Source organism: Beta vulgaris, chromosome 9 (assembly GCF_026745355.1).
Source record: "Beta vulgaris subsp. vulgaris cultivar EL10 chromosome 9, EL10.2, whole genome shotgun sequence".
NCBI classification, from domain to species: domain Eukaryota; kingdom Viridiplantae; phylum Streptophyta; class Magnoliopsida; order Caryophyllales; family Amaranthaceae; genus Beta; species Beta vulgaris.
This window is the reverse complement of record NC_079210.1, coordinates 35,285,913-35,297,073: the sequence shown is the minus strand read 5'-3', so window position 1 is coordinate 35,297,073 and position 11,161 is coordinate 35,285,913. Positions and strand designations below refer to the sequence as shown.

General features: G+C 34.2%; 1 protein-coding gene across 1 annotated transcript; it reads right to left on the bottom strand.

Moving 5' to 3' along the window:
- Positions 1-4,391: 4,391 nt before the first annotated feature.
- Positions 4,392-9,931, bottom strand: LOC104903611 (hypothetical protein). Its single transcript, XM_010691678.4, has 7 exons — positions 9,142-9,931; positions 8,798-8,896; positions 8,350-8,570; positions 8,043-8,112; positions 7,387-7,466; positions 5,555-5,619; positions 4,392-4,961 (listed from the first exon to the last, which is right to left on the bottom strand). Exons 1-7 carry the CDS (start codon positions 9,634-9,636, stop codon positions 4,768-4,770), a joined length of 1,224 nt encoding a protein of 407 aa, XP_010689980.2. The 5' UTR covers positions 9,637-9,931; the 3' UTR covers positions 4,392-4,767.
- Positions 9,932-11,161: the final 1,230 nt, after the last annotated feature.

Genomic DNA, 11,161 nt, shown 5'->3' with positions numbered 1-11,161 from the left:
TTTTTATGTGAAAGTATTGGGTCAGATCGTCTGACCAAATACTTACTGTCAGACGGGCTGACCCAGTGACCTCAAAACACCGTCTCCTTTGGCCCTTCACAAAGCTCAATCATCACCATTTTCCCAACACTTTTCACCTCCCCAAAACCCCTAACTTTCCCACATTCTCTCTCCTCCATAACAACCCAAAAAAATGGGACTCAAAAAATGCAGCAAAAAACCCACCCTCACCGACGCCAGAGACTCGCTGCCGGTGGGCCCATTTGTTGAGTTCCAAAACGGCGAAGACAACGCATGGTACAGTGTTCAGCTCTTTTCTGCCATGGTGGTGCGTAAACCAACACACCTCTTCTTAGACGAGATTGGTGTTGAGTATGACGAGCAAGACAACTACGTTGTAATCAAACATGCTGCTCTTTTCACCTCAACCATCATGTCTAAGTTGTTGGCTCGGCCTAATGTGAAGCTTTTTAATGCTGTGGTGGCTGAAGACTTGATTGTGAAGGAAGGGCGTGTAGCTGGGGTGGTGACAAATTGGGCTCTTCATGAAATTCTTAATTTCAGTCTTCATTCTTTTCCTATTTTCCATTTTCAGTTGGACTTTGTTTTGTTTCAGTTGGACTTTGTTTTGTTTCAGTTGGACTTTGTTTCGTAATATGTATACCAACGGAAACAAAAAATGGACCAACTGAAAGAAATAATGGATGGGCCAACTGAAAGAAATAATGGACTAACTGAAAAAAATTAAGACTAACTGAAAAAAAATAAAGACTACCTGAAAAAAAATGAAGACTACCTGAAACTCAAATGAAGTGGTCCGACGAGAATATTGTATCGGACGAGTCCGACACAATACGAACTCTATTTTTATTGAAGAAGTTGTGTCACATAAGTGAAATTTTTTGTACCTTAGTGTGCAGAGAGTTATAAACAATATTAATGGTTGTGAGATTTGATTTGAACTCTTGGGTTCACCACACAATATTTTACCAATTACTAATGAACATCATTACCTTAAGTTAGTGTTGGAATTTACAATTTTTTATTTAGAAGAAGCTAGTTACATAAGTTTTGTCAATCTAAATATTGGTGGTTCTGTATATATGAGATCAACTGCTCCTGTTTCATTCTTCATGACTCTGACACTTCCTCCACAGTTGGTCAGTGGCGGATTGAAGTAGAGGGACACTTGGAATAAAAAATTTAGTATCATTTCTTATGTTGAAAAATCGTAAAAGTTTAAATTTGTTAAGTATAAAAGACACTGGTTGACAAAAAAAAAGTGACCCCATAACCTTTTTACTCAATTTTTTTTCCTTTAAAATAGTAGAAAGTATGTTATTTTTAACTTATTTTCTATTCAGATAAGTTAGGATAGACATTAAAAAGTTAAAACAAGTAGAGTTCAACAAATATAAGGTTTGACCCCTATTATAAAAGAAGGCTTGAAATTATTTTAATATTTCAAATAAATTTTAATAAGTGCAAATAAATTGAGAAAAAACAACCTTAATGTAGACTTATAATATTCAATCGGTAAATACTACAAGGCAGTCGGTAGTTAATGACTAGTTTATTTTCGATTAATAAACATATTACTACCGACTTATTTGGCGGTGGTTGTTTTTTTAGTAGCTAAATACACATTTTCTTGTAGTGAAATATTCTACTCTATATATAGTTTTTGTTTGTTTCATTTCACTTTAGAGATGAGCACAAGCCAAACCCACGAGCCACGTGCTTCAGCAGGCCGTGTCCAAAACAAATCAGGAATCATGTTGGGGCATAACTAACTTTTTTGAAGGGGAAATAAAAAGTTAGTTACGTCCCACACAAAAGCATAACTAACTTACTAATATGGATAAATTGCGTTATTTTCCCACACAAAATTAATGAGCCGAAATAGAACGACCCGAACGGCCTGAATACGCCCCGAATCCGAATTGACCCGATATTGATGACCTAACCCGACCCGAGAAGTTGTCATATTAGTTACTTTTTAAACGAATTTAAGGAAAAAATTATCATGAAATACTATATATGGTTTAGTCACTGTCCATGAATTATTTAACTTACTCTCATTAGTCTTATATGTGTTTCATTTATTTGTGAAATTGAAAAACCAACTTAAGCCGACCCGATCCAACCTGACATGATATGAAATTTCATGGTCCCGAACGAACGCGTACTCAACCGTAACTCGAAAACAAAGTTGGCCCGATTATGTCCCGACCCGATTATGACCCGATCCGTATGACTTGTTTGCCATATCTACTAAAAGGTCTAGCTTTTTTTTTTTTTGGTATATCAAAAAGTCAAAGACTAGGATTGAAGATCTCAAGTAGACAAATAGAAGAGATGAGGAACTTACATCACTCTATTTCTTTCTGTTTTAAGATCATTTTGGACTTGAATAAGGAGCAGTCACTGCTCATTTGGAGATGGCACGCTTCCCTTACATGACATTTTTTATTATTTTGCTTTTAAAAAGTTATCCTTATGTAAAAGGAAACTTTTTGATTAATTGAAGATAAAATAGATCTTGTGTTAAAAATTTAACATAGGGTTTCTGTCAAAAAAGTAAAAGTTGCATTAATTTGTATATTCCGATCAGGTTTTTCTCCAATAAATACAATAGATTATTTATATGAACTGCTATCTGTGTTTTTAAAACATGATTATTGATAAATCAACTCTTATATATGTATTTGAGACACTCGACATTGTCAAATCAACCCATATTTATGTAAATATGCTAAAATGATGATATTATCTAGGAAAAATTTCATAAAATTACCTTTTATAATCAACTTTCTTATAAAAACTAGCTTTTAAAAATTTTCTTTCAAAAAACTACCTTATATAACAAATTTCTTTCAATATGCTATTACTAGCCTTCATATGCACGCGATGCGTGCGTTAATTTCAAAATTTGTTATTCTATTAGATACTCCATTCGTACTTTATTTATGATTAAACTTAAACGTGAAAAATTAAACAGTTAGATGAATTTAGATATATTAATTCGCTAATGTAAAAAAATAAAAAGGTTGTGAGTGATTGTTAACATTAATTTTTTGTGAATGAATATTGAACAGAAAAAACAAAAATAATGAGTTGGTTTAACTGAATTAAATAATATTAAAGATAGTGAATGTCCAAACTTTTCATGTGCATGTTATGTATGCCATCTTTTTTTATAAGGTATAAATATTTTGTCTATTTATTTTTTGATTGAAGTATCTGATGCATATACCATTTGAAACTTATTGTAAATGGCAAGTTGGAATGAGAATTTTTAAATGATTTGCTTTTGTAATTTTTTTCATTCCATTAATTAGATCATTAAGGGTATTTTTGTCACTTCAAAAGAGGACACCACACCTCCTCTCTTGGCTTATATAATAGAGATTTTAAAAAATTATAAAAGATAGTTTTTTGAAAAAATTCCTATTATCTATGTTAGTGGACACTTTAACCGCTCACAATTAGTGTTTTATTATTGCTCGAATTTAAGATTGGTATTGATAGATTTTTTTTGATCCATATGAATCACGAAGGCAATACAAAATACAAAGAAGAAGAGGGGGATTTGAACTTGTAACCTATCATTTACATCACCTCAATCTCAAACACTAGGCCAAAACATCCTTGATAGATTGATATTGTTAGTTGCTAGACTACAAATCTACAATACTACAAAGCACAAGCACAAGCACGAAGCACCCCCTCTAAGATGTAGAGTTTCAACTGTCGCCCATCTGTCATTGGCCAAGGTTGTCTAAAATATTCTTGTGAGCAGAAATTAAACTTCCAGCTATTTCTACCAAAATTTAATTGAAATAAAATATTTCTTTCCAGTTAGGACATGAACCAAATATATCAACAACAGATTGAAACACAATTCCTTTGTCAAGAAACCAGAAAGAAACAAATTTCATCAAAGAAATTTCAAAGTTTTTCAATATACAAAAAGCAAAATTAACGTTAGTAATGATTCCCTTTTAAAACAGCCAAGTCAATGGAGTCTGAAAAATTCAAGCGCCAAATTGCCCGGTAGTCCGTCTTTTGGGAATGCCCGATTCATATCCAATATCCAATTCGTATCTGATATCAATTTCGACGGTTTTCCCCACAAAAAGGTAGATATTAAATCATAAATTTTGTACAAATACTTCTATAATAACAATCAACAGTCAACACCCCGTCAAAAAAAAAAAAAAAACAATCAAACACACTTCTTTAATTCAATCTACATTTTTTAATATGGACAAAAAATGTTATTGATTATCAACTTGGCAAAGCTCGTCTTTCAGAACCTCACCTACCGTAGCTTTCTTTATTAATTGCTAGCTATTTCACCTAATCACCTATACTAACACACTACAGTCCACATCAAATGATCCAGTGGACATTATAGAAGGAAAAAGAACGCTCAAGCTCCATACATTAGAAAAGCTGGAAATTTAAACAAACTAATAAGTTAAAACCTAATACATAATATTAGCCTAGAAAGGCACTTGCTCAAAATGTGGCGCTGCTATTGCCTGTTTCTTAGAGATTAATCATGTTCTTATGAGAAGAATCTCGGTAAAAGAACGAGCATCTCTCAAATTCAAATCCTTGCATTACCTGGGAAAATTTTTCCGGGTGGGAATTACAAGCTCTTATACAATGTAACCAGCAATAAGAGTATTATTGTTACCAAAGCTGAGTGTACATGTGAAGAGCAATAGATGCCCAGGTTTGAGGTAGTGTCGTCAAATTCTATTGCACACCGCTCCACCTAGCCCAATCAACAAATTGCATACCACCGTACACATTGTTGGCAAATCGAACGCCAACGGTGAAAGCCATAGCAACAGGAGGTATATTCTTTGCCAATGGTGATGCCTCAACCACTCTTTCCAGTCCATTTATAACTTGATAACGAGTATTGGATGAAAGAGCAAGGAACGCACCTGTTGAAAAACAGTACAGAGAACCATCAGACCCCCACACTAGTACAGATGGCCAATAGATGCAACAAAAAGTTGAATTCCAAATTCTTAACACTCTATTGTTTCGTTCAATGACTTATTTCAGAAGATATAAAAGTTCAAATAAGTGCACACATAAGTTAAAGAAAAGTTTTAATAAGCTACAAAATAACGTTCCAATAAGTTTAGGTGAGTCAAAATCAGTTAAATAGAACACACCTTCGAACTTGAAAATTGGGGGCAAGCTGCCGGCCAGGGTTTTCAAACATTTGTTAGAAACAATAAAGAGGTGTGACAGTCTGGAATTTTTTATAGATTTAATTATAAAATTATGACCCAAAATCCAAAAGAGGGGGAAAAATCAGACAAAACAAGCAGAAGCTAACACAAAATATGACAAGATCTCATCAAGAAGAACCTCAATAAATCTTTACAAAGAGAAAGAAAGAAAGTGTACTAATCAGTAATCAGTAATCAGTAATCAGATAATAGATGAAAATCTTCTAGCACAGCAGAGAGAATAATATAGAGGCTTTCGTATAACAAGTTTGGTAGCAAAGTTGGATCATACATACCCCAGAGTACAGCACTTTTTATGAGAGGTGGGACTGGTATATCTTCATCTGACTTCTTTATGCTCCTATTACACAACAAACAAAAATACATTATATATACTGATCTTACAACAGAGACATGAAAACATTGTTTCAAAGTACAAACACCTAGCAGCTCAGAAAATCAAACTCTATAAAGGTTTCCTTGCAAGGAAGCTCTGTTAAGGAACTTATTTTCAACTTGGCAAAACATTTATACAGATTCGGAAATCTTGATACTGATTTAAGTCTGATGATTGTCTAAGCTCCAAGATAATATAATTGAGACTTTTAGTTCATTCAGGTGCACCCGAAAAGGATAATATATATTGTATGCATTAATTAATTGCATTGGCGTTTGGACAGAGAACTTCATATGTTTGAGCCAGATTCAAAGAATTTACGCATATAGACATCAACTTTTCAGATCTGAAGAAATAAAAGATGGCCAACTTCACCCTGATGCCATTATCATGGAGTATAAATTCTCTATGTTTTACAAGTTAGACTTTTCAGCTACTTTATTCTGATTGTGACATTTTTGAAAGCCACTAGCTTCAAAAATTTTGCAATATTGTTACTCAGGCCCAAAGAGCAAAGGCTTAAGAATTCCATTATGTAATTGACATTTAAATCCTTAATAACAGGACTCGAATGGTGTATAGTTCATCGGGAGCACTCAAAAAAAAAAAGTTTGTTGGGAGCAGTCTCAGCATTTCAATAAATGTGTTGCAAGGAGTTGCAAGTTTTTAGTAGTCTTTTAAAAAGAAGGTAAAACACTTTTAAAAAGAAGGTAAAACACCCATAACTTGCGGCGGGTGAGAATTTCTCTTTCTTATCTACCCCTCCTGAGTCCTGGCAGATAAACATCTATTATTCACTGCAAAATCTTTTGTATTGAAACCCTAAGGCCTCAAAATTAAAAGTCACCTAACTATATTGTATCATAACTTTTAACTGCAAAAAGGTTAACCTCAAGAAAAGAAGTTTGTACATCTATTATTCACTGCAAAATCTTTTGTATTGAAACCCTAAGGCCCCAAAATAAAAGTGACCTAATTATATTTTATCATACTTTCAGCTGCAAAAAGGTTCACCTTTAATCTAAACAGATAATAAAGTAAAATACCCATAACTTGCAGGTGAAAATTTATCTCTTTTCCCCTCTTGGCAAATAAAACATCTGTTCAACTAATCTTTTGCATGGTCCCAAAATTAAAAGTGCCGCAACGTTATTACATACCTTTCAGCCACAAAAAGCATTAGACTTCAAATTCATCTAAATGTATTTGTTTCTTATCTTGGACTGCATGATGTGCACAGGGAGACCACTGACCAAAGGTGTGTCAAATTCCAACTTTATACCAACCTACACATATTTACTATGACAGTCTATGTCACAAACAAGTGTAGAATTCTGCCTAGCTGCTCTTAGGCTGTAATGGTGGTTCTTTTTTGGGTATAAAAAAGGCGTAGAACATGCTGCTTGGAAAACTAATATCATGAGTGCCAAAATCTTATCAAGAGTGTGAACTCCATTCAGGCTTATTAAATTTTACGTCAAAATCTGAAATCAAGTAGCTTTTGAACTAAGACTAATCTGACTACTTTTAACGATTAAGTTTCCAACAGACAAAATCGCTCATAATTTCCCATGCTAACAAAATGCAATAAACAAGAACTAGCTGCCATGATCTTTGCAACTCTACAAGAGGTAACATATAGTTAAGCTACTGATACAAGAAATTTTCATCTATTCATATAATAAGATGATATTTAGGGAGCATCATAGAAGAAAGGTTGTCAGAACTCACCGTTTAGCAGTCATGATCAGATTTGCAATGCCTTGGCCAAAAATTCCGCATCCAAAGCCAACTCCCCCTTGCAAAACTCCCTGTATGTACAATGCATTAATTGCAATTACAGATTCTGAAAGAACTATTCAAGATGCTGAAAAGAACAGTATTCTGATTATCAATTACATTCACTTTTCCAGAGGAGACTCCTCTTTCAGATAAATCAAACCTACTTGAAAAACAAAAAAGAACAATTTACAGTTGAATACCATGCGACATCCCTGATTACAGGAAGAAGTCACAAGAACAACATAGTGGCATCTTGGCCAAACCTCAGGATAAGACCTAATGCACAACAGGCAAAGTGCAGAAGGATTTCGAACACTGAGAAACTGGTAAAGAGTATACATAGAAGGAGAGAGATTTAGAGGGATTTGACTGTTGACCAATAAATCTAACAATTGAAGCAAAGATCCCAGAAAACCGTCATGCATAGTCAACAACTAAGTTTCCTGGTAAAGTTGTGCAGGGCTTCTAGAATGGCATGTATTTAATTTCTGACTGAACTGCATGTTGTCCTATATTTGATAAATTCAAGACTACTGCAAGTCAGTACAATCATCCAGGGTACCAGTAAGTTTAAATTGAACTTCTAACATAAGCAGTCCCAATACCGTGTAAAAATATGATGCCATTCGCTGCTTCACTGAAAATCTACATCCTGGTCTTTCAGCTTCAAAGACGCTACAGAGGAAAGATGAAATAAAATAATCAGTTATTGTAAGCATCTGCTGTTTCTTCCAAACTGATTCACAGCATTCGAAGCAAGTTGATCCACCTCTTGTATTTCCAGGACCAGACAGACTCCATTTCAGTGAAAATCACATCATTAGTTTCAAGTTCAGAAAAAGTTACAAATAGAACAATTAGAGTGCTAAAAAATTAAGTAGCCTGTATCCTAGGATCTCAAAGCTCCATTACCTACTGGGAAGGTCACGACAAGCACGGCTGATGCCTCCAAATAATCCAGCAGATGCAGATCGTCCACCAATACGAACATATGGTGCTAACATGCCAACTAAGGCCACATTAACAACCACACCGACAAGAAGATCAGCAAGGTAAAGTTCAAATTCAGTCCAAAAATCCTTTCCCCTTTTCTGAACTTCCGCAAACGTAGCACAACAAGAATCAATTACAATCTGCATGGTTCGAGGAGATCATATAAATGCAAGTCAAAAACCCTAATGACATCGAATACTACATTATCAGTTACTCCTACGAGCATTGCATACATCAAAGATAATCCATAACATTTGTCACTAATTGTCATCAAATCTTCATCAACTCCTCGACATTGTCATCAATATTATTTAAACACCTTTTCTAGCAACTAAAACTGGAAAAAAAAGAACAGGGTAATATGTACCTCAGTCCCAATTTTAAATAAGAACGCAGGATCAGCCAACATTCTATTACGCAGCATAGCACAATGTCTCATCAAAAATCCTAGCGGCCCAGCTGAACCCTGCAATTACACAAAAATCATCCTAAGTGAAACAATATCATGAACAAATACCTAATTAAAACAAGCAAATCATAATCCGCAATACCTAAGCATTAATCACACTGATTGATGCGTGATTCTACCATAAATTCAACTAATGTCACTTAGGAAATGTATTTAAATGTATTTAATGCTTATAGACGACGAATAAAAGCACTACTTAATTCTAATACTACTTCATACTAGTAATTAAGAGAAAAAATAACCTGCAATTCTAAATATCGCATCAAAATCAATTCTCTAATCCCTGACGTTTTAGCAGCTTCAAGAATATCAGAAGGAAGAGTTGCACCATATTTCTCAGTCTCTCTCATCACATCCTCGAATTTCATTATCGCGCCGAACTCCTTCTCTTCCTCATCATCTCCTCCTCCGTCACTACCACCACCACCATTTCCGCCATTTTCCGGCGGAAAATTCCCGCCATTTTCGTCGGAACCTCCATTATCAACTTCCGGAGAAAAACTATCATCTAAAACCCTAGGTTCCTCCGAAATCGTCACCGTTGATTCCGATTCCAACGATTTGACGACGAAACTAACTTTCTCTCTCCTCCTATGGCTCAAATTTACAACTCTCATAGCAGAAACCCTATATTTAATCACGCGATTGCAACTCCATTGTTGCTGAGCGAAGTTGATTTTATGCAACGTATTGTTGGGGAGAAATTGAAGATTGGAGCTTAATGAAGCAACTGGCATGGCGGCTTGAAAAAATTGTGTTAAATGTGATCAAAAATTTGGGAAAAAATTGGAGGGTTTTAGGTTGAATTTGAGTATTTGATGAAGATGTGAGCTACGATGAAAATTTGAGGAAAATGGAGGAGAGAGAAAACGAGAAAATATATATTGGGAGAGAGAGAGTAGGGAAAGTGGGGTGCATGAAGTAGCCTACTGTCAGTGTGAAGTGCGAAGAAGAAAGAAAGTATGCGAGACACGGAAGTTGGAGTTCGGCGGCGAGGGGTTCCTAGGGACAAAATTACGACATTTGGTGTGCTGGTGTTTTTGGTTTTGATTATTTGTCAAATTGGGAAGATAAAACTCGTGGGAGTTAATATTATTTAAAAAAACTTAAATGTACTTCCTAAGTTTTACTGAGATACAGTGAACTTATATATAATATAATCGATTTTATATATTAACGGAAATTATATAGTGACATTATATGTAATATAATGGAGGATTAGATTTTAATGTTATAATATGCAGGGTGATGTAGGTTGTAAAGTATATATTGTGACACGTGGTTTAACATATAAAAATGATTTTTTTAATTTTTGTATGATTTAGTGAATGTTTGAATCATATAGTGAGTTTTTGCATGATATAGTGAGTTTCTGAATGATATAGTGGATTATTTAGATATGATGTAGTTTTTGCATGATATAATATGTTTCTCAAATGGTATATTAATTCTTCATGATATAATGATATAGTACATTGTTTAGAAATGATGTAATTTCAGCATAGTATAGTATGTTTCTGAACGATATAGTGAGTTTATGCATGATATACTGGGTTTCTGAATCATTCATAGTCTCAGAGATGATATGTTAACCTGATACACACTAATATTAACGGGAACCGGATGCTTGCAAGTCAGATTGAATATTATTATTGACTATTCTTATATATGTAAGCGAGAGATGTAGGTTCAAGGGAATAGAAAGGAAAAGCATGGAAAGGAATGCTCATACCGGTTAGTAAACGACGTTGAAAAAGTAAGCGAAAAAAAAGAAAAGAAAAAATAATATGCAACTGTATTTCATGCAAGAATTTATTTTCTCTCACCTTGTCTCTCTTTCTCCGACATTGTTAATGGTGATGAAATCTTTATTATTTTAGTAGATTTTGCTGATTTAGAGGGTAGTTTTACGAAATTCGAAAGTATTAGTGAAGTTTATGTGTTAGGTGATGGATACGAATATTAATTTTGCGCTAAATGTAGAAGGAGTTGTGAATATTTAGGTACGACATTAATGTATATATTTGGTATGACATGATTTTTTTTTTTTTTTTTTTTGACAAAGGGAAACAGCATACAAAGCAAGCTAAAGCCTCTCCTTCCTTGCCTTATTAGCAAGTGAGTGGGCTTTATGAATAATATTCCTACTAGATTTTACACATTTAAAAAAAACACATTTCCTTGCCAGCATAATTACTTTCCGGATAATCTCACGAATGTCCTTATCCGCTCTTTCCGGATTATGAAGAGCTCCAACAATCT

Coding starts and splice junctions, on each gene's coding strand:
- LOC104903611 (XM_010691678.4), bottom strand. CDS start 9,636: ATGCCAGTTGCTTCATTAAGCTCCAATCTTCAATTTCTCCCCAACAAT. Junction 8,571..8,797: donor TATTTAAAATTGGGACTGAG/GTACATATTACC, acceptor CGAACCATGCAG/ATTGTAATTGATTCTTGTTG. Junction 8,113..8,349: donor TGTCGTGACCTTCCCAGTAG/GTAATGGAGCTT, acceptor TTTCCTCTGTAG/CGTCTTTGAAGCTGAAAGAC.